This window comes from Mytilus edulis, chromosome 1 (assembly GCF_963676685.1).
Source record: "Mytilus edulis chromosome 1, xbMytEdul2.2, whole genome shotgun sequence".
Lineage (NCBI taxonomy): Eukaryota > Metazoa > Mollusca > Bivalvia > Mytilida > Mytilidae > Mytilus > Mytilus edulis.
In genome coordinates, this window is record NC_092344.1 from 81224809 (window position 1) to 81250042 (window position 25234).

At 32.5% G+C, this 25234-nt stretch overlaps 1 protein-coding gene across 2 annotated transcripts; it reads right to left on the reverse strand.

The window, feature by feature from the left end:
- Window positions 1-2907: 2907 nt before the first annotated feature.
- Window positions 2908-25218, reverse strand: LOC139491644 (protein zyg-11 homolog B-like). 2 transcript variants are annotated; one of them, XM_071279434.1, is made up of 15 exons: window positions 25075-25218; window positions 19246-20148; window positions 18827-18926; window positions 18298-18438; window positions 17209-17385; window positions 16466-16519; window positions 13893-14003; window positions 13514-13655; window positions 10520-10590; window positions 10040-10102; window positions 8408-8605; window positions 7788-7840; window positions 6724-6821; window positions 4819-6265; window positions 2908-3904 (listed from the first exon to the last, which is right to left on the reverse strand). In XM_071279434.1, the coding sequence occupies exons 2-14, from the start codon at window positions 20097-20099 to the stop codon at window positions 6096-6098; spliced, it is 2232 nt and encodes a 743-aa protein (XP_071135535.1). In that variant the 5' UTR covers window positions 20100-20148; window positions 25075-25218; the 3' UTR covers window positions 2908-3904; window positions 4819-6095. The 2 variants fall into 2 exon arrangements, with proteins under 2 accessions (XP_071135535.1, XP_071135543.1); XM_071279442.1 differs by having other exon boundaries at window positions 24956-25218.
- Window positions 25219-25234: the final 16 nt, after the last annotated feature.

The following is a 25234-nucleotide window of genomic DNA, read 5'->3' on the forward strand; positions in this document are numbered from 1 at the left end:
TTTACAGATGGACACAGACTGACAATCCTAGCTGGAACACAGCACAAAAATACTGCAGATTAAATGGATGAATATGTGATTGTTGATTCTTCATTGGCTAGAGGTGTTGAGATATCACAAAACATGTTTAACCACACTGCATTTTTAGCTCACCTGGCCCAAAGGGCCTAGTGACCTTTTCTCATCACCTGGCGTCCGGCCTCGTCGTTAACTTTTACAAAAATCTTCACTGAAACTACTGGGCCAAATTTAACCAAACTTAGCCACAATCTTTATTAGGGTTTTTAGTTTTAAAATGTGTGCGGTGACCCAGCCAACCAACCAAGATGGCCACCATGGCTAAAAATTGAACATGGGGGGAAATATAGATTTGGCTTATAACTCTGAAACAAGAGCATTTAGAGGAAATCTTGTCAAGTGGTTGAATTGTGTATCAAGTCAATATTTATCTGCCATGAAATTTTCAGATTAATTTGACAACTGGTTGTTGGCTTGCTACCCCCAATTGGTAATTTTTAAAGAAATTTTGCTGTTTTTGGTTATTACCTCAAATACTATTATAGATAGAGATAAACTGTAAACAGCAAAGTAAGATCTACAAATAAGTCAACATGACAAAAATGGTCAGTTGACCCCTTAAGGAGTTACTGCCCTTTATAGTCAATTTTTAACAATTTTCATTAATTTGGTAAATTTTTGTAAGTGTTTACGTTAATATTTTCCTATGTAACTAATGGGCCATGTTTATTATAGATAGAGAAAATTGTAAGTAGCAAGAATGATTAGTAAGTAAGATCTACAAACACATTACCATCACCAAAACACAATTTTGTCATGAATCCATCGGTATCCTTTGTTTAATATGCACAGACCAAGGGGAGCGACAAAGGCTCATAAGAGCCTCTAGTTGTACTTAGTTGGGAGTCTTTGTCCTTTGTCAGTCTCATGTTTTATCCTTGTCTGTGTGTATGTAGGTTGGTCCTGATAATGGTTTCCATTCTCTAACTTTAAGTTTGCCTCCGCTAAATCTTATGAAACTTGTACTTCATGCTTATATCCACAAATTACAGGTGAAATTTGAATTTGGGTGGCATCACTTTTAATGTTCTTGAGTTATGCCCCTTTTCAAAAGGGAAAATTGCTGATTTTTTTGTTCTGTTAACATCAGTTTGCTTTAACCAAATGTTATGAAACTTATACACAATGCTTATTACTAACAAGAGTGCACACGCTGAAATGTCTCGCCTTCTTAACTAATCCTTGATATTTTGTTGATAGTTCTAAATATAAAGCTTTATTACAACTTTACAACTGTCAGTGGCGGATCCAGAACTTTTCCTAAGGGAAGCCCGCTCCAGTCATGCTTCAATGATTCCCTATATAATCGCCCCCCCCCCCCCCTGGATCCGCCTATGACTGTCACATAAACTTAACATTAACCAAGAAAACTAAACAATGACCAATCAATCATGAAAATGAGGTCATGGTTAGATGAACCATGCTAGGCAGATATGTACAGCTAACAATTCTTCCATACAACAATATAGTTGACCTATTGCTTATAGCTTAAGAAAAACAGACCAAAACACAAAAACTTTACACTTAGCAATGAACTGAAAATGAGGTCAAGGTCAAATAAAACCTGTGCGACTGACATGGATAAAAAAATATTTTGATACACAAAATATAATTGACCTATTGTATATAGTATAAGAAAAAAAGACTTAAACTAAAAGAACTTAACTATAACCACTGAACCATAAAAATAAGGTCAAGGTCAGATGACACCTGCCAGTTGGACATGTATACCTTACAGTCCTTCCATACGCAGAATATACTAGATCTATTGCTTATAGAATCTGAAATATGGACTTGACCACCAAAACTTGACCTTGTTCACTGTTCATTGCAATGAGGTCGAGGTCAAGTGCAAACTGTCTGACGGGCATGAGGACCTTGTAAGGTACACACATATCAAATATATTTATCCTATTACTTATAATAAGAGAGAATTTAACATTACAAAAATTTTAACTTTTTGTTCAAGGAGTCACTGGACCATGAAAAGGAGGTCAAGGACATTGGACATGTGACTGACAGAAACTTCATAACATGGAGCATCTTTATAAAAGTATGAAGCATCCAGGTCTTCCACCTTCTAAAATATAAAGTTTTTGAGAAATAAGCTAACGACGCCGCTGCTGCCACCAGATCCCTTTCCCTATGTAGACAAAAGTCGCAGGCTAGACAAAAACTCTGACCAAGTACCAATTTAAGTAGTAACTTTTAGTGTTCTTGAGTAATGTAACTTTATAATGTTATACACAAGTTGGGCCACTGAAAAAATTCCTCAATTAAGTCTGTTCATCAGATACTGAAAGTATTAAGTAAACTATATTTGGTATATAAAATTATAGGTCATCAAACAATGTGTAATATTGTACAGCTGGATTCTTAAGATACTACAAGCAGTGATAAGCAAAAGGTCAACTATATTTGAATTTTGGATTGATTTGGAAGTTTGGCAGGGTTCATCTTTCCATCCCCTCATTTACATTGGTCATCAATATTGACAACTTTATGTGATACTTGTAGGCAAAAGACTTCCTATAAATTCAAATATAAACATAAGTAAACATTTAAAACCCTGCAACTTATTTGTATGTCTGTTCCAAGTCGCTAGCCTGTAATCCATTGATTCTTATTGGTTACCGTCTAAAATGGTTATGGTAGTTTGTAATGCCATGGCCTATCAAATCTAGAAGTGTAAGTAAAGATTTTGCTGATTGTTGAAGGCTGTTCAGTGCTCTATATTACATCCTTCTTTGTTCTCTGGTGAATAGTTGTCTCATTCCATAATGTACTACTGAACAATATTGTATAGATCTGTGTGAAGTATTGAATGCATTATTGTTGAATCCATTTTATTCATGACTATAAGTTAACAACTTCAAAATATATATGACATAAAATTAACACATTTAACAATGGATGTTCATAAGTAACAAAATCACAAGAACATTTCTTGTAAATCACTGCTCTAAGTATTTCATGATATAAACTTTAACAAGATTAACATTCTTAATCCTAACTTCACCATACCATCTATGTTCATCTCCAAATTCTAAACTGCTATTTTAAGGTTATTATCTATTACAAATCAATAAGTCCTTTTCACCACTTTTTGCAACTGTAAGATTACTCTGTATATCTTTTATTATTAGAAGATATACTTTTTACCTTGATTTCATCAAGAACATGCAATTCAATTACAATCAATTTTACTGATAGAACAAATGGCTGAGACCAAACAAACCCCAGATATACAACTTTGAATGTTATCTTTTTAACTCTTGTGTAAATTGAATACAGCTTCTATTCATGTTTGTCTCAATTTTTTTGCTTATGTCTAATCAATTTCTAGCGTCTACATCATACAAAAAAATGGGGTTATTTTGGTCTCCGCCATTTGTTCTATCAGTAAATAGTTCAAATATTAGACATAATTAAGTGTGACGAGTGACTCATGATATATATCAACTCAATGCTTTTCAATGATATTTAAATTTTACCAGAGACATCTGGCACTGCAAGACTGTCAACTCAACATTAACTTATAAATGATTCATACTGATAAAAAAATGACACAAAATAAAAATTAATTTTCATGGAAACCCTTGAAAATCATTTTTTTCTTGTTCTATTTTGTGTTTTCAATTAAAGCATGCACTACAAAAAATAATAATCTAATTTTGGTAAAACGCAAAAATAATTACTTTTACAATTTATCCAAATAACTTTCATCATTTAAATTAAATTTCTCAATTTATAGAAAATTAAACACTGTCACAATGTTTCTTGTGATCCAAAAGTACAACAGCAAAATTATCTCATAAACAAGAGGCTGTCACAACGACAGCAAACCGGATTTATTAACATTTATTTGTGTCCTGGCAATATCACAAGAACCATTACTGATGAATGGTGAAAGTGAAAATCGTCAATATCAAATTTGACCTCCATTTTGTCATCAGTATCAACATATTAAAATTTGAAAAGCTTAGATTGAATGGTTCATGAGTAAATGCAACAACCTGAATGGAAACGCCATTTTACGATCTTTCAAGAACCATAACTCCTGAACGGTAAAAGTCAAAATCGTCATTATTGAACTTGACCTCTATTTTGTCATCAGTAACAACATATTAAAATTTCAAAAGCTTTGGTTGAATGGTTCATGAGAAAATGCACGGACACGACAGGAAAAACCATTTTTCAATCTTTCAAGAACCATAACTCCTGAACGGTAAAAGTCAAAATCGTCATTATTGAACTTGACCTCCATTTTGTCATCAGTAACAGCATATTAAAATTTCGGAAGCTTTGGTAGAACAGTTCATGCATAAATGCACGGACACGACTGGAAACTCCATTTTTCAATCTTTCAAGAACCATAACTCCTGAACGGTAAAAGTCAAATTCGTCATTATTGAACTTGACCTCCATTCTTTCATTAGTAACAACATATTAAAATTTGGGAAGCTTTGGTAGAACAGTTCATGAGTAAATGCATGGACAACTCCATTTTTCAATCTTTCAAGAACCATAACTCCTGAATGGTAAAAGTCAAAATCGCCATTATTGAACTTGACCTTCAGATAGTTGTCAGGAATAACATATTAAAATTATAAAAGCTTTGGTTGAACGGTTCATGAGTTAATGCATGGACAACATTTGATTGCCGCCCGCCCGACCGCCCGCCGTACATCCCCAAATCAATAACCGACATTTTTGTCACAAAAATCCGGTTAAAAACACATTACTTATTTATTTATAACAAGAATATCATTTTTTCCTTACTGAAATGACAAAAATACCCATGATATAACATGGTTACACTTTAATAACTTATTTTTAACAAAGTATGAAACCAATATTTTAAAAACCAAAAAACTGACATTTCTAAATACCTGTCATAGTATTTTCCAATTAATTAAGGTTGAAGAATATTTAAGTTAAAGATGCATATTAGATAATACTGTCAAGCATATACAGACAACTGAAGATGGTTCACCATCAACTCACTGAAATTTCATTTACAGAAGAATAAACTAAAATATCAATTAATAGATTATTGTTTGGGAATCATGATTGTTACAGATGAAAAAATCCAGATGACCATGAGACTGGTATATAATTGGAGCATTTTTACATATATCAGCAAGCTAACATTATGTATATCATTCTAATGCACAAACTGGAATGAATAAAAACACCAAAAACCAATCGACAATGTAGTATCATGAATTAAAATGGGACAAGGGAATGAAACTTCACAGATAAATGATAATTTTGCATTGATGTTTCCGCATAATGAACAATAAAGATAGTTATAAACACAAATAGCATCCATTTCAAAATAATACCCTTTGGTTTACATACTATGAAATAAACATCATGATTGTTTGAGCATTTTTCTAAATTTTCATACATAAACATGATTGACAATTTTTATAGTAAAATATTACCTATGATTTTTTTCAGTACTCATTTTTAAACTAAGCTTGCTGATGTAGATATATAAAACATAAAAAATCCAGAACTTAATTTCATCATACACTCAAGACTTGATCGGGTCAATATGAGCACTTCATTTCTTAGCACTTAAATTGTAATAAATGACATTTTGTTAAGACTCAAATTGAGTAAGAAAATCCTGCTATCATTTTCAAAGAACAAAATCTGATATCATGCTGAATAATTTTAGTCAGTACCTAATTGTTTTTCTCTTAACTTAACTTTTTGGTTAAGACTTTAGTATAGAGAACAAATTTCAAACACTAATTCAAAGTAGACTGTAATTTCTTGTTATTTTCTTAAAAAATATCAAGGGAAACAAACATCATAACATTAAATGAAACAAAATACATGTTGAAGCCAGTATTCTTAAACATTTATTTACAATTTTTTTATTATCTTCACAAAAAGTTTCTCCCCCTTCTGAGTAATTAGGAGAAAAATGAAAGTAGAAGGTAAAACTTTCCAATAATTTAGGAAATTTCAAAGATAAAATTGAAGCTCTAAAAAGGACTATGTTATCTTTTCTTTTCTCTCTTCTTCTGAGCTTGAGCCTTGTTTTCCCTGCTAAGAATGAGTATATCTTTGGAAATCTGAACGACATGGTCATGTGACTCAGGATTGTCAATCATTTGTTTTAAAATATGGGCACCACCTTCCTCTTCTAGCATGGGACAATAACGGTTTCCTGAAAATAATTTACTTGGTATTATTATACTGTTAATTTGTACTTATAATTCATAAAATATAGCAAGTATTGAACGAAGTACATGTACAATAAAACTTCTATAACATGTATGAATTATGGTATTCTTCTTTTAACATCATTTTTTTGTTGTTGATTCAATAATTGTAGAATTTTTTTAACTTCAAGTTAATTAAAAAAAAATATGTATTTCCTTAACCTAAATTTATCAATGTTTATAGATCCATTCATAAGAACTTTGCTTCTAGGAAACAATTTGAAAGTTAAGATATCATATCAATTAGTAAAACAATCCAAAGTAAATATCCAAGGAGTGATGAGACAACTAGATCTCTTGTATAACAGTATAAAAAGATTGAAATGAAACAATTGTTTTAATAAATAGAATCTAAAGATTAGCAGTTGTTTCTTCAGACAGCTGCTCATCCCATAAAGCTTACCATTTTTAGTGCATACATGTTGAATAGCCCACACAGCCCACAACTGTACAGTTGGTGCTGTTTTGCATCTCAGTAAAGGAAAGAAGGGTTTGAAAGACCTGAAAAAAATGACAAAAATATACTTTAAAGGTACAAATTTACATACAGACCAGCTTAAAACAAGAGAAATGTAAAGTTGAATTTCCTTAAAGCACAAGATTTCACTGACAGTCTTCTAAAATGAGAATTACAAAATGTACTACATGTACAATAGTATCTTTAAAGCGCTATCTCCTCTCATTACGGAGATTACCCTTTTTAAGTTTTAAAGAAGAATGATTAAATGATTTAATTTTTATCAAGTTAACAAGGTTTTGATCTATATCCTGGACATCAGCTGTTACTTTGACCTCTTTTGGGTCGAGTTCACTTCAGAGTTTGAAGAGTATCACGTAAACTGGAGTTGCTATTCGGAACAACTCCAAGTAACTCTAAGGTAAGGCCCTGACTAAGCATTAAAAAAAGAGAAATCTGATTGGTTTGATGTCATTCAAGGGTTTCTCGAGTTTAACCCTGGCTCAGTGAGGGTTGGGACCGGGATAAGCAGGGTTAACTCGAGATGTTTGAGTAAACTCGAATTGTTGAAACCCGAGTTAGTAAAGTTGACTCTAGAGTTTCAAGTGAACTCGGCCAAAAAGACAGTGTTCTCTTTGCATGTAAATGAAATATACCAAGAAGCATTAAAGATGAAATTGTTTTTTTTCCCCTTTCAGTCATCAGTGATGTTTTATCTTTTTTTTACAGTAGTTTTTATCTGAACAACAGGGTTTACACAATATTATTTATAAATCTGTATGTTTGATATTAGACAGACAGACAGACAGAGTGCAAACCTAATGTGGCAGTCGGTAGGGGACTAATAAAGATATTATTCTGCACAGTCTTGTTTTTCATGTTTTCATGGTTTGAGGTAAAAAAGTGGCAAATAAATAGAGACTGATAAAATTAAACAATTTGTTTCCCTTACTAGGTAAGTTTTTGAGCACCTCATACACTCAAGATTATTTAGTATCTGTTTATTTTACCTGTATGCAACCATTTCACCACTAGGTTGTTCCCATTTCAGTACAACTTCACCCTTCAAATTAAGATATATATATATACTGTTATGTTCTGACTGCGTAATTATGATATAATAAAGACTTTTGTTACTGTCATTTTATTTTCTTATACTTAGTATACAAATTGGTCAAGAACTAAATTCACTAAAACTCAAAATCTACGGCATGGTATTCAAAAGTTTTTAAAAATGGCAATGTAACTAACATTCAGCACATTTTACCAATTACTAGAAAATTTGTTGGAGACTGTCAACATGAACTTTTTTTTGCTTTCAATAACATAAATGTTGCCTGGTCACCATGCAATAATTAATATTTGTGGTTTTTAAATTTAAAGAAATACAGTGTAACCTGAATAATCTGACACTGGCAAACCAGAAAAAAATGTCAGATTAAGCAGGATGTCGGAATACTCAGGTTTTTTCTGAAAGCATAGGCATATTTTCGGACAAGGAAAATGTGTCAGTTAAAGCAGGATGTTGGAATACTCAGACATCGGGTTAGGCAGGTTACACTGTAGATTGATAAGATTTCCCTTAAAGTTATAGATTAAAAACAAAATTTAAAGTGTTACAACTGCTTACTAATTCATTTAATAACTCCTCTCTTTCTGGAGTTCCTACAAGCCATGACTGAGGACCATCACTGGCTAGGTGTGCTATAATTCCTGCAGCAAAGTATCCTACATCTATCTGATCAGCATGCATCAACCTCCTCCCTAACATCATAAAGTCATCTCTCATTAACGCTTCTCGAAGATTCTTCACTTCAGCAATATTGTTCTGAAACAAAATTAAAATTTACATTCAAGATTACAATCATAAAGAATACATTAATGTATACGAACAAATTTATTTTATCTCTGTAATACTAAAATAGGTTGGATTTATTTTTTTAATTACATTTAACAATCCATGTTTGATTTCATATCAAGAATGTAATATAAATATATTGCCATTAACACTAATCTTCCTAAAACTTGAGCTAGTGACATAAAAATCAAAAATGTTTGTTCACTCATGGGGCATTATCAAAATTGGAAAAAAACGGAATTTACATTTCCAAAAATAACATCTGGAACCAAAAATTTGCTTAATTAATGTTCATGAATAGCTGCTGTGACCTATACCTGAAAGCTATTGACCCCAATATCAATAGAGATATTTCCGATCTCATGTGGTAACACAAATTGATCAATTCACGAATATGAGTTTACACCTTTACAATTTTAAATGTTATTATGTAGATATCAATTAATCAATAAAGCGGAGGATATTATTACTGTCCCAAATTAGTTTTATGAGTACAGTAAAACCTGTATAAACCGGCCGGCTACGGGACCATGAAAAAGGGCCGGTTTGGACAGTGAGCCGGTTTATTCAGGTTTCTGTTTTGACCGGAAGTTAATGACTTGTGACGTCCGACATTTTGCATGAAAAAATTATCTCTGATTGTAAATTATATCTGATAAAGTAAAATACTTTCAGTTCGTTTTTCATTGTTTGCATTTGCATCATAATGCTCGCGTTGTTTGGATTGTAAGACGAGAGTTTCGATTTACTCCCATGATCAATAATTTGAAATGTTGGAATGGCCGATTAAAAAGCCAGAATATTATCAAACGTAATGTCATCACTTTCGAAACGTTGTCGTACAGTGTACAATATCCATTGATTGTTGTCATCCGGGTGTTTTTCATTATCAAGGTCATTTGTTTAGGGGTTCACAACAAGGAACCAAGGATTTCGAAATTACGATGTGAACTTTTTACTTCGCGATTTTAATTTGTTTATCCAAGTTAAAACGTAAGTTCAATCCGAGATATATATTCGGTGTGTCTTTTCGTTTAATTGACACGTTTATAATGTTTTAATAAATAATACAGCTCACTACTGTACGATTGTAGGTTCACAGTTTGACACCTGACTAATTGATTATCACGAAAAGTTATATTGTATCAACAAATATGTTTTGATTGCATATCGATCATTGAAATTAATTAGACAAACCGGTTTTGACAGGTAAAAATTAATGTAATTAAGAGTATTGGGACTTCATAATAAGACTGGAATTCGGAATACACAGGGTCCGGTTTACAAAGGGTATTTTAACAAAGACTTTGAATGGAAAAATATGGGACTTTCATTTTCGGCGGGAATGGACAGGAAACCGGTTTATTCAGGGTCCGGTTTAATCAGGTTTGACTGTATACCTACCAGCAGTCCAAGTATTTTTGTTTCCACTTGTGTTCTTGTGTCTGGTTCCATTTCACTGACAACCTGTAAAATAAAATTTAGTTTGTACATTACTGGTATACAGGTAAACATCCATTTAACAGATGATAGCCAATAAGTTCCTAATGTTGTAAATACAATCCTGTTGCTTTTTGCTGTATGTGACCTACTAAATTAAACTTATTACCATGTTTGTACTATGTGAGCAACATGACAGGTGCCTCATGTGGAGCAGCATCTGCTTACCCTTCTGCAGCACCAGTTTTTGGTGGGGTTTGTGTTACTCAGTCTTTTATTTTGTATGTTGTGATTTGTTTGTCTGTTGGTCTTTATCTTTTTTTAGACTTGATGTTGTCAGATTATTTTCGACTTATGAGTTTGAATGCCCCTTTAATATTTTATCCGTCTTTCTTTAACTGTTATTTGTAAGATACCAATCATCTATTCTATACTACAACTGACCTGTAATGTTTCCATAAATAAATCCAAACCTCCCTCCTTCAGAAATACATGACATGTTGGTGGAGATTCATCTAAAACATGGACAAAATGATAAAATAAATTAAACCATAACTTTGAATCCTGTAAGACTTTTATTCCACATTATTAATATTATGAAAATCTTTTTTAAAGAATTTTTATACATATTTTCATTGTAATTGTTATTCAAAAAGCGATAGGTAATAATTTCTGAAATGTCAATTTTTTTTTAATTATTACTTCTAAAAGGATGTTTTTCTATGAAAGCTACACAGCTTTCTTTAAATTGTTTTGACAATGGACTCGTGCCTAACCTAGAAACTCAAATTAATAACTCTGTGATATCATTACCCTGAAGTTTCTAAATTTCAGGTAATCTCTAAAATACTTGGTGAAATATATTTTAAGCAAAAAATACATTCTAATGAAGTTTTAAAGGGAGATAGATAAGATGCATATTTTTAATAAAGATCAATGATTTTGGATTATCTCCCATGGAAACTTATTTACCACATATTGTATTTCAAACATTTATTTATGTGAATAACATATTTAAATTCAAACTGATGTTTGATTATTATGAATATAAATTATTTTACTACAAATCTATTTTTGAAATTTGTTTTACACATTTGAATGATACCCTCAACATTTTTCATTTAATAAATAACTTCTACATTTGTAACCAGGTGCTCCGCAGGGTGCAGCTTTATACGACCGCAGAGGTCGAACCCTGAACAGTTGGGGCAAGTATGGACAAAACATTCAAGCGTGATACAGCTCTGAATTTGGATTATGATCAAATTTTTGACATTACATGGTTTTTTTTTACACAAAACAAATGTCAAGATTTTACAAATCAATTAAAGATTTCTTCTTCAAACTTTTTAAATCTAAAATTAAATAGTTGACACAGCATAGGTTTCTGACACAGAAAAGTTTTTTTTTGCCTTTGAGCAATTCACTATGCTGTTGAATATTAATCCTCTCAAAAAAATGTTCGAAGAAATTTTCTTTTTATTTATGAAATCTGAAATGAGAAAAATTTAAACCCCCCCCTTTTTTTTCACATCCCCGTTTCCCTTTTTCCAAAACTGATATCAATTCAAATTTCTAATGGAGTTTGCAACAATAACTACTCTTTTAAATACATCATAAAATATTAAAATGTAAAATAAAGTGCTTGTTATCACTGAATGGTAAAGATTGGTTGGTAGTAAAAGTGAATATACATTGTTTATTGTATAAAACAATAAAAAAAACTTCATCAGTAACATTTTATATTGGCAAATTTCCAATGAAGTTATTTACATAAAGTTATTGGCAAATAAAAATAGAAAATGACATCATAGTCATGTCTGGCAAATGTCCAACATACATTATCTAAAAACATTTTAGATAAGATAAGGAAAAAAAGCTTCATCAGCAACATTTTATATTGGCAAATTTCCAATGAAGTTATTTACATAAAGTTATTGGCAAATAAAAATAGAAAATGACATCATAGTCATGTCTGGCAAATTTCCAACATATATTATCAACTACTATCCTATACAAAGAAAGATAACTCCAATTGAAAATTAATTGCTATTGCACAATATTGTGCAATTAGATATTTCTTGCTATTGTGCAATACTGTGCAATTGAAAATTTCTTGCTATTGCACAATACTTGATATGGAATCCTGATTTGGACCAACTTGAAAACTGGGCCCATAATCAAAAATCAAAGTACATATTTAGATAAAGCATATCAAATAAGCACAAGAATTTAATTTTTGTTAAAATCAAACTTAGTTTAATTTTGGACCCTTTGGACCTTAATGTAGACCAATTTGAAAACTGGACCAAAAATTAAGAATCTACATACACAGTTAGATTTGGCATATCAAAGAACCCATTTATTCAATTTTTGATGAAATCAAACAAAGTTTAATTTTGGACCCCCATTTGGACCAACTTGAAAACTAGGCCAATAATTAAAAATCTAAGTACATTTTTAAATTTAGCATATCAAAGAACCCCAAGGATTCAATTTTTGTTAAAATCAAACTAAGTTTAATTTTGGACCCTTTGGACCTTAATGTAGACCAATTTGAAAACGGGACCAAAAATTAAGAATCTACATACATAGTTAGATTCGGCATATCAAAGAACCCCAATTATTCAATTTTTGATGAAATCACACAAAGTTCAATTTTGGACCCTTTGGGCCCCTTATTCCTAAACTGTTAGGACCAAAACTCCCAAAATCAAACCCAACCTTCCTTTTATGGTCATAAACCTTGTGTTTAAATTTCATAGATTTCTATTTACTTATACTAAAGTTATGGTGCAAAAACCAAGAATAATGCTTATTTGGGCCCTTTTTTGGCCCTTAATTCCTAAACTGTTGGAACCAAAACTCCCAAAATCAATCCCAACCTTCCTTTTGTGGTCATAAACCTTGTGTCAAAATTTCATAGATTTCTATTCACTTAAACTAAAGTTATAGTGCGAAAACCAAGAAAATGCTTATTTGGGCCCTTTTTGGCCCCTAATTCCTAAAATATTGGGACCAAAACTCCCAAAATCAATCCCAACCTTCCTTTTGTGGTCATAAACCTTGTGTTAAAATTTCATTGATTTCTATTCACTTTTACTAAAGTTAGAGTGCGAAAACTAAAAGTATTCGGACGACGACGACGCAGACGACGACGCCAACGTGATAGCAACATCGCTATGATATCTTGTCATTGAGATTACAACAGAGACACACCCTTTTCAAAAGAGATTATAATTAGCCTATTACAAAATAAATTGATGGGGGCAAAACATGTCATTTGGTGTCAGACTGGGGCTCCTTTTTAAAATATCAAAAATATATACATTTGTACAATGCTTAATTTAGGTCATATATGTCAATTTCAACATGTCAAGGTCATCATATTCACAGCAAAACTTTTGCAATGAAGTTTATAAATTTGTAAATATTGACCTGTTAAGTTCCATAAAGCACTAAGTGTAAACTTCAGAGTTATATCTATCACTTTATTTTCTACTTTCTGTTTCACAAGTTCTAACATCTTTTTCATGTATCTTGCCTTGGCTCCAAGCATTGATGTTTGTTCTGTTGAAATCTGAAACAAAATTCACTTATTAACAATTTATACAATACACATTAGACATATTTCTTAGGTTTACTTTCCTATCTGTGTTGGTTATGCTTTGATCAGTTCTATGTGTGATAGAACTCTAACACTTCTTTAGTTGGCTTATTTAAAATACTGTTGAAGCAATTTTTTCAAATGTCAAGTAATAAAATGAAAGTGAAATTAAATTTCTACATAATAATTTTAAAACTGGTAATAACTCACCTTAGCTGCTAGTATTGAGCATATAGCAACAGACATTCTATTCATAGATGTTTCATCAAACTGACACAGACACTCCATTACAAGTCTGGCACATCTATATCTATCAAATGTCTACAAAATATATATCTGTGTGAATCAATATTGTAAATACTAAATACAGTTTTACATTTTGTACATCGATAGACTATAAACAGTTTATGTATATCATAATTACCAATTGTATGTTAGTGTACATTATCATATACTTAGACTAAATAACATATGATATTTACCTTATGATAATAGCATTAAATTAAAGTATTTTTCCATATTTTTCGAATTGGTGCGTAGCGGGCTGATATGAAAAGTTTATCACATGCTTCGATTGTTATCACATGCCTTTCCGTAACGTTATCACATGGCATTCCGGTGATACTTGGCAAATTCCGGAAAATACACTTCAATGCTACGTTTTCAGTGAAAAACATTACAAAGTAGTGTACAAAACAATTATTTGAATACTGAAAAGAATATTGTGTAAAATAATTAAATTAAATTCAAAAAAAATTCAAAAAAATATATTAAATAAATGCATTTTTTAAGTTTTTCTGAAACATAATTTAGAAAGTTACTTTAAAAAAGTTGACTTTTCCAAACAATGTTCACTATGTTTATTGTTGAATTATTTTTTGTCGATTCATTCATATTAAAATGTGTTTTTTTTTCTTTGTTGAGGCATATATGATAGAAAGATTTCATATTGAATGTATCAAATTTTGGGTCCGACGTCCGTCAACTTTTTACTCTTTCAACTTCTTTTCGGGAACCATGTAAAAGGATCAATATATGAATCTGTTATTTTTCTCTACTGTTGAAGCATATGATAAAAAGATCATGCGGCTCTTGGGCTGATATTGAACCTAGGGCTGATAATACATGCGATATGAAAAATGCCATGTAATAATCTGATACTATCAAACATGCTCATTGTAAAGGATTTTTCATATATTTGTTCTTTGACCGCTAGTACTTATTTTATGTAGATATCTCCACTGATTTATTTCGACATTGTTACAGAAATACTGTAAATGATGTCTATATGGCTACAATGTTTGTTTAAGTGCATAAACAAATGTGAGAAAATATCAAAATAAATACTTTCTGTCACTTTTTCCAATTATTTTTATCCAGGTCTATATTTGTGAAGAAAGTCAACTTTTTTGTCACATAAAAAAGACAAACCACTGACCTACATGTAAACACTATTAATCACAATTTAATCTAAAAAGAGCAAGATTTTATGACCGTACAAATAGAAATTGAACAATTCATATCTAGACCACTAGTCCACTGGTGATTTTCCTGTAAATAAATCTTATTGGTCAACAACTGCTGATTTTCAGGTATATAATCACAAACGGAAAGCTTAATACTAAAATTTATGATAAAAGAGATGATTTTTCATTTCCTATCGTTAATTATCCATTTTTAGATGGTGACGTTCCTTTGTCACCATCTTATGGTGTTTATATATCTCAACTTGTACGATTCGCTCGTGTATGCAACAATGTTTTAGATTTTAATGAGAGAAATTTATGTATTACTGAAAAATTATTACACCAGGGTTTTCGATATCACAAACTAGTCAAAACATTTACTAAATTTTATCATCGGTAAAAGCACATCATTTGTAAATATAGCTCAACATGCAGACTTCTTACATTGTATACGTTCAGGTATTTCACATTCAATTTTTTATGGAAATATTCTTAATAAAGCAGAAAAATGTCAGTATTCACCTCAGAAACTAACAAAACCTTTAAATAGACTTATTAAGAAGGGATACAGTTACGATACTGTTGTCAGGTCATTAAAGATTGCATATTTTGGCGTTAATATTGATTCACTTATAGGGTCTTTGCATTGGAACTAAACACATTTATTTAAAAACCAGTTGTTGGCATGACACAGGTTATGTTCTTCTCATATATGTTATGATGGTATGATACTAAACCCCTAACAGGAAGGATTGTGCCTGATATTCATATGATGAAATCATAATCTTTCAATCAGTTTAATTGAAGTCTGGAGCTGGCATGTCAGTTAACTGCTAGTAGTCTGTTATTATTTACGTATTATTGTCATTTTGTTTATTTTATTTGGTTACATTTTCTGACATCAGACTCAAACTTCTCTTGAACTGTATTTTAAATGTGCGTTTAGTTATGCGTTTACTTTTCTACATTGGCTAGAAGTATAGGGGGAGGGTTGAGATCTCATAAACATATTTAACCCTGCCGCATTTTTACGCCTGTCCCAAGCCTTTGGCCTTTGTTAGTCTTGTATTATTTTAATTTTAGTTTCTTGTGTACAATTTGGAAATTAGTATGGCGTTCATTATCACTGAACTAGTATATATTTGTTTAGGGGCCAGCTGAAGGACGCCTTCGGGTGCGGGAATTTCTCACTACATTGAAGACCTGTTGGTGATCTTCTGCTGTTGTTTTTTCTATGGTCAGGTTGTTGTCTCTTTGACACATTCCCCATTTCCATACTCAATTTTATATAAATCTGATTGGTCACCGTTTACTTACCACATCCTGTAGTATTCTGTCACTGCACAATGTCAACAAAGCATTCTTCTGTAACTACAAACAATATCAAAAGTATAACCCAGGTTCTTATTTCTATTAACAGTTTATCTATATCTGATGTTTTCAAACTAATATATAATCAAATCTGTTCTCAGCAAATGATTGGTTGAAATTTAATTGTGACTTTAAATTTTCTTGTTTTCTTCTGAATTTTCTTATGTTGACGTCATGACAAAAGGCGACCATGCCTGATGACGTCACATCAAAAGTACACAACTTTCCTCAAATCTTTGAAAAAGAAGAATAAAATTCATAAGAAAAACAGATTCCACCACTGTAACAGTGTAACTCGTAAATTACGATATTTCTCCACTCTCAACAGTTAAATTTTAATTATTTAAAAAGCTCGGCAAGCCTCACGCTTTAAATATTAAAATTTAACTGTCTCGAATGGAAAAATATCATAATACACTTGTTGCAGTTGTGGAATCTATATTTCCCACAGTCTCTTTGGTAAAATTTAGAAAATTATATAAAACCTTGACAGCAGGAGTCTGTTTATGCCAATGGTAACATAAAGTGCTTCAGACTTCAGGTTGGAGACAGATTTATAGAAGCTATCACATTTCTTCTTTATTCTTTTTCTTCGTATGTTTAATTGACCGTTCTTGACACTTGTTGATGTGTACAATGTGTTATGATATCTTTGTTGAAAGTATAGTTAAAAGAAGTAAAATAAATACCTGTTGATGATTGGGAAAGTTTTCCATGGCTGACAGTGTAGAATTGACCACATGTTTCAGACAAGCTGGATGGACTTTCATTCCAACATCTCCTTTAGACAAGTTATATAAACATGCTGTGGCTGCCATTTGTACACCTAATTGTTTAGGATGTCCATTCATTGCTGGTAATACAAGCTGTGAAAAAAAACACAGTTTACAAAGGTAGTTCAGATTGTTATTACTCTAGTTGTGAACTTTCACATTCCCTGCTGGTGAAGGTACAAATGTAGGTGTTTCTGACACTCTAAAATATCTCCTTGTATATATCACATAGGTAATATATGACAGTTTATCACTTTAGATCCCAAGCATCTCCATATTTCACATAAAATATTTAAGTTTGAGTATTTGAGTAAGACTAATAACTATAAGTCTCTTTGATTGTAAAAAAGTGTGTGAACTGTTTCATGTGTATAATAGTAGTTTGTTATGTATGTGATCTGTTTCATGTGTATAATAGTAGTTTGTTATGTATGTGATCTGTTTCATGTGTATAATAGTAGTTTGTTATGTATGTGATCTGTTTCATGTGTATAATAGTAGTTTGTTATGTATGTGAACTGTTTCATGTGTATAATAGTAGTTTGTTATGTATGTGAACTGTTTCATGTGTATAATAGTAGTTTGTTATGTATGTGATCTGTTTCATGTGTATAATAGTAGTTTGTTATGTATGTGATCTGTTTCATGTGTATAATAGTAGTTTGTTATGTATGTGATCTGTTTACCTGTTGTAAACTGTAGTTTATCATGTATGTCATCAATTCAAATGTAAATGAGTTTTATACTGATAAACCTACAACTTCTCTTTTAGACAACAACTCAAGTGGCCTTTCACATACAGGGATCATGACATTCTTCAAACATCACTCATATGGTCTGCAGCAAGGCTTTCTATATTCACTCTTTTGTCAGGTTGATGTCTCTTTGACATATTCCCAATTTTCGTTCTCAATTTTAAACTAACTACATGTAACTTACAAAACCCACGAAGAAAAGAGCACCCCACATTTGTCACATGTGAATTGCCATACTCTGGACACTTACCCTAATTATATCTTCTCTAGGTTCTACCATGACCTGGGTCAGTCTGAACAGTGTATATAGAGACTTCTGAACATAAACTGCTCTTAACACATATCTCTTTAGAGCTTCTAGTATCTGCTTCTCGTTGGCTTCACCGGTCACCTTAACAAACATATATGACATTATAACATGTTCAAACCAAATCCGGAATAAACAAGAAACCGAACTTTCCTAAATCTTGTACCAAGACGTACATGCATAAATCGATATTAATATATTACAATTTACACCCTGATATACCTGACCCTAATTGACAAATAGAAATGAAAATAAATGAAAGGTGGTGTTGATATATATGTTTACATTAGAAAGTAACTACGGATAAAATAAAGTAATTATAGAAATCCATAATTTTTTTATCAAAATAAATGTAGGGATGAAATTTGATGATTGTTAACCTCGATCAATCATTTTAAATCTGTTATTAAATTATCAAAAATAATTCAAATGAGAACAATCACATATTAGTATATGAAAACAATAAACTTACAACAATATCTGTGTTTATTTCATCTGCCAGCATTTCATATTCACAGTAAGGTGTTAAAGCTGCACCTACAAATCTCATAGTGTGTGTTGTCATAAAATCCCTAAAATAAATATAAACACAGTATAATTACAATCATTTCTCTTTAAAAAACAAATTCACATTTTTAAAGTTTAAAATTAAATATCACAAATCCAGATGTATTGTCTGTATGAAAATGTTATTATGATTAGAGCAAATCAATCTAAAATAAATTAGAAACGCATCATATTCTTTTCTTTATGTCAGTCATGTCAGTATAAGACATGTAAAACAGTAGTACATGTAACTGGGCAAGTGCAAAATGTTTAAATGGCAGGCCTGATGAAATGTTGTTGGTTAGGATAAATAAATTTCATGGAGTCTGTTTAGCATAATATTACCTGATCATTGTTTCATTGGCCCCTTCCTTTCCTGAAATATCTAAAGATGTCAGACATGGTAAACAAGATGGCACAGCTAATAATGCTTTAATTTTAAATCTTCCATTTTGTAAATTTAGAAGCGGCTGCACTGATGGATCTTCTGAAATATCTAAGTGAACTAGATGCTTCATCTCAAAGAGGATGGGAATAACTTCCTCCTCATTTAGTGGACGTATATTGTAGATGGAAAGTGATTTCAACCTGTCTTTGCACTTTTTAACCGATGATATATCTGTGACACGTGTATTTGAGATGTCCAAATGTTCTAGGCATGGAAGATCTGTTGCAATGATCTCCAGGCCATGATTATTGAATTCTGTGTGACTAACATTCAGACTTTGCAAGTTTTGAAGCTTTGTCAATGAAATCACTACTATGAAGTTAGTACTATTCATAAATGTGCTATGTGTGACATTCAGTGATTTAAGATGTGAAAGTGTCCATTCTCCAAGACAACCAATAACATCATTCACTGTTACTGTTCGCAGACCTTTAATCTCAAGATCTGAAATTCTGTGTGCACGAAGGGTTCTCAATCCTCTTGTAGTTAGCTGTGAATTCTGAATAGATACTCTTTTTAAGCTTGTAGTATTAGGATTAAACAGACTTAATGTATCATCAGTCAACTTTCCTTTGTCACATAACTTTGTCAAAAGCTGTTCTGACAAATCTCCATGGAAATACACATCAGGGTCTTTAAATGTCATTTTGGGAAGTGGGGAATCCACTGGATTGACATCACACAATGCCTCTAGATTCTCACATATAAAGTCTACACAGCAGCCCTGCAGGCTGACTGGAGTATCGTACATTTTGCTACTGTTCTTACGAAATCCAAGACATATCCTTATGTCCTTAGTCCTAAAAAAAATACAATTTATATTTTAAATTTATGAATAACATGTACAGTTATAAATATAAATCAAAGCGCTGTAAGCGCTGAAGGCAGTTAACCAAAAACCAAGGCAAACTGTGGCAATGTTGCCTCAACATTAAACATTCATATATAGTACATTCATGTTTATCTAATGATTTAATTATTAAGGCAAATAATTTTCATGTTATCAAGGTTTCAAAAGCAATGCATATATCAATGTATATTTTTTTATGGTGAGTCTGCAGTGGTACAAGTTCCCAATGATTGCAGTTGTTCTACTTGGTAGTTAACCTTGGTTTTATTTGACTGCTAGAAGTTCAATTTGACTTAGTATGAACATGTAATAGTATGAATGGACTGGTTTTCCCTGGAAAGAAAACTGAGTTTGTGTTCTTTAGTACAAAAGTTATGAGACACGAATCAGACAAATGTTCACTACAACAGGGATCAAAGGTGAGGTCTGACTGACCTGCCCATAGTAAATGTAAATGATTTGTTATTTTGTCCCATACATATGAATATATATAATTTAGGGGTGGGGATCTCAACGGTTTTCAAGTTCTCAAAGTAGGCAGAGGATTTAGGGGGGGCAGGGGGCCCGTCCCACCCCCCCCCTTTTTTGGGAAAAAAATTGGTTGCTTATATAGGGAACCACTGGAACGGGCCCCACTTAGGTCGGTCAGTGGGTCCCACTTATGAAAATTTCTGGATCCGCCACTGGGGGTAGGGTGACCCTAGGGACTTCCCCTACATTTCATTTTATTTGTTATATTGTCCCATACATGAATATATACACTGTATGGTTTAGGGGTTGGGATCTCAGACAGGAGGGGTAGGGTGACCCCAGGGACTCCCCTATATTTCATTTAATTAGTTATATTGGCCCATACATGAATATATATTGTTTTGGTGTGGGGATCTCGACCGTTTCCAAGTTCTCAAACAGGAGGGTTGGGGTGACCACAGGGACTTCCCCTATAGTTCATTTGATTTGTTATATTGTCCCATACATGAGTATATATGGTTTAGGGGTAAGGATCTTGACCATTTCCAATTTCTCAAACAGGAGGGTGAACAGTGACCTCAGGGACTTCCCCTATCTTTCATTTGAATTGTTATATTGTCCCGTACATGAATATATATGGTTAAGGGGTGGCGATCTCAACGGGTTTCAAATTCTCAAACAGGAGGGGGTGGGATGACCCAAGGGACTCCCCCTATATTTTATCTGATTTGTTATATTGTCCCATACATGAATATATATGGTTTAGGAGTGGGGATCTCGACCATTTTTAAATTCTAAAAACAGGAGGGGTGGGGTGACCCCCAGCGACTCTTCCTATATTTCATTTGATTTTTCATATTGTCACAAACATGAATATATATGGTTAAGGGGTGTGGATCTCGACCGTTTTCAAGTTCTCAAACAGGAGGGGGTGGGGTAACTCCAGGGACTCCCCCTATATTTCATTTTTTATTTATTATATTGTCCTATACTTGAATATATGCAGGGGTTGATTCAGACGGGGGGAGGGTTGTGGGCTTGCACACCCCTTAAATTTGCAAAGCATGGGTTGTTCTTAGCTTAATAAAGAATATTCCGATAATTTTACCTCAAATTTTTTTAGCCTCGCTCTGCTCGGCAAAAATTTAAGTTTGCGCCCCTCCTAACCTACAATCCTGGATCTGCCCCTCATATGGTTTAGGGGTGGGGAGCTCAACCGTTTCCAAGTTATCAAACAGGAGGGGGTAGAGTGGCCCAAAGAATGCCACCTATATATCATATGATTTACTTACATTAAGGTATATATAATATAGTTGCATAATTTGTGAAAATTAAGAAAGAAACTTTCAGCTACTTTAATTGACCCTTCAAAATTGAGAAAAACAAATAACCCTTCGAAATTGCAGTAATATGTTTACACTTTAAAAGCATCTCACATGCATTATCATCATTTATCATTTATAAAGAAAATTTCGACTGTGACCATGAACATGTATATTGTTAGATATACTGTTCCCAGCTGTCACTGTGTATTGGATTTTTAAATTAAAAAGGAGTAAGTTCGGTAAGTGCCATATTTGGCCCCAATTATAAAGTTCATGGTTACAAGACAATAATTGTTTTAAGTTGCCTTAAAGACATGTGAAAAAGTTAAACAGAGCTGTTTTTGTCAAAGTTTAATTCTAACAGAACGATTTTTACATTCCAAAACGGTCAAGATAAGGGATTTTGGTGAAATTTGACAAAATCAGCGGGATTTCAACCAAATAAAGGACCAGGAAACATAGAGCGCAGGCGTCGACAAGCTTAATATTCAAATAAGACATGTTAAATGTCTTCACAAACATTATTTTAAAAGATCTTTGTTGTCGACGTATGCGCTCTATGTTTCCTGTCAAATAATCTTTGGAAATTTCCCCATTTTCATTGATTTTTTCGTGAAAAATCAATATGAGTACAACTTGTGACGTCATAATGAAACACAGAAACGTAAAATTTTAAACAAAATGGCTTATATCCTATCTAGTCAATGTATTAGCTATAATTTATCGTGATATTGGTCAATAAATCCGAGTTTGAAATTTACACTAAAAAAGTGGGCCATTTTAGGACCTTATCGAACATACTCCTTTGTCAAAAAGTAATTTTGAGTTTCTGAATAAAATATTTTTCTGATTTTTCTTTCTTTTACATATATCTTTTGGTTTACAATTCTAGTGTTTATATTCATTAATTTACCATGCATAGATGTGTTGTTTCACCTGCTTGGATTTATTTTGTAAATGATCGCCAAACCCGGAATTACCCTTATCCGCTTCCGGAATCGGATCCGATATTATAAAATTTGGTCTTCACGGCCGCCATTGTTATGTGTTTACAATGTTGTTTGTGTCAATCAGATACGATTTTACTCGAATTTATACAATATTTGTCGGCGATTTTCTGTATAAAGCTAGCGGTTGAACAAAATGAACATCGCTGTCATGACTAATAATGATAAAAATAAGTTTTTAGCTCGTTTAATTGGAGACTTTGGTGAACATGGTGAAAAGGTTTGCAAAGTAATTTCTTATTTTCTTTCAAGTGGAAGGTGACTACGTCGGGCGTAGCTAGAAACCAACTATCCTATTCGAAATTCCGCTTGCAAAAGTGGAAGGTCGCGGACCTCGGACCACCGCTAATTTGCACACTTGCCTCCAAATTGAAAAGCTACGAAAATTTCTTTTTCTAGACTAATTTGAAATTGCCGCCAACAGCATGAACAGTTGAACTTATTATATGATAGACTACTGACGTAGTTGTACTACGTATTGATGACAAACAATATTCCTACGACTTTTGTCATTTGGGAAATCTAAACTACTTGTCTTAAGAGATTTTCGGCGATTAAATATTTCATACAATTGTTCTTTGACATCTTAGCTAAAAGCACAAGTCAAAATGAACTACACAAGGATTCTTAATAAGCACTACTTCCTATGTGTAACTTTAAAACTTTTGGATAAATCGACGATCATTTTAGGTTTTTCTGGTCATATTTTTTGTAATCCAGAATAAAAAGTATTAAAAAAGTGTTCAATTAGTTATATATAACATATATAGCGAGCTAGATAATAACAATGGCAAGTATTTCAGTATTTATTGGGTAGAACACAAATCTAGGGTGCTCGCATAATGCAGCTTAACTGCATAAAAATGAAGCAAAATCATTCCAATATAAATAACAAGAGATCTAGAGTGTGAAGTTGAACACAGTATTCATGGTATTGTGCTTGATTAAGTTAAGTACAAAATGTACAGTACACAATAATCATATACATTTGTCTCTCATTATCTTGAAGTCAGCCAGACCAGTGAAATATTTTCAGATACCTGTAGTTCGACTTCAGGTTCATGTGGACCCAATGGCTAAAATGGCCGTATTTTCACCTCAAAATTTACTCTGAGTACAGACAAACCTGCGCATCTGTAAAAAATTTCAGGCATAGCATGCCCTAGATAAATGTATTTTAAGTATGTTTTATGTTTTAGAAAAATAAAAACTTACCCGGATTTTGCCGTGCACTTTTTTTCATTCCTCCAGAAGGTGCCAAAATAAACTAAGTTGGGAAGAACTTCCCCACAGGTAAAAATTAAAGTGAGCATTTCTAATTGACATGGACATTAGATGGACAATAGATACCCGACAATAATTGATTATTTAAACTGTGTACCTGAGTGGACCATATCAAGGTAAACTCAACTGTTTGTTAATTTTATCATCTTCTGCAGAGACGAAAAAAAGTGTACGGCAAAATCCAGTTAAGTTATGAATTTTCTAAATCATACAATGCATTTGAATTCTATTTATCTAGAGCATGCTATGCCTTAAAACTTTTCCAGATGCACAGGTTTGCCTGTACTCAGAGAAAATTTTGAGGTGAAAATACGGCCATTTTAGCCATAGGGTCCACATGAACCTCAAACAAAAACAAGAAGTTTGACAGACCAACATGACCAACGGACACAATTCTTGCATAACTTGGTAATGTTAAAACAATGGGTAGGCGAACGATTTTCTGGTCTCATATCCACATATCTTTATGAGAGGCTGAGTTAGGGGAGGGCCCAGTATAAACAGAATATGGATGTCACCTTTCCCATGGATAGAAACAAGTGCCTGTGCTACAACTCATGTTTTTCAATAATATGCAATATATGTACTTGGTAGCAGTTGTTAGTTTCAATAAGACTTTTTGTTCTGTTTTCAATTTCATGTGACGTAACTGAAAGTTAATTTATTTTACATGTAAGTTTGTAACTCTTGCTTGCAACACTGCCAAACAGCCTGTTGCTCTTCTTATGACAGGTCGACCTGCGCACAATTTTTCAGAGTAAATATCTACGTTCTATAACAGACAACAACCTTATTATTAAACTTGAAAATGTTCAAAAATATGATGTTCTAATGAAAATTAGATCGATCTGACAAGGAATTTGATAATCCATGCACAAAAAGTTGTCTTCCTGCCAAAACCGGATATTTTTCAGGGGAGGTAATTTTAGAGGTGAATGTCCTATAGGTC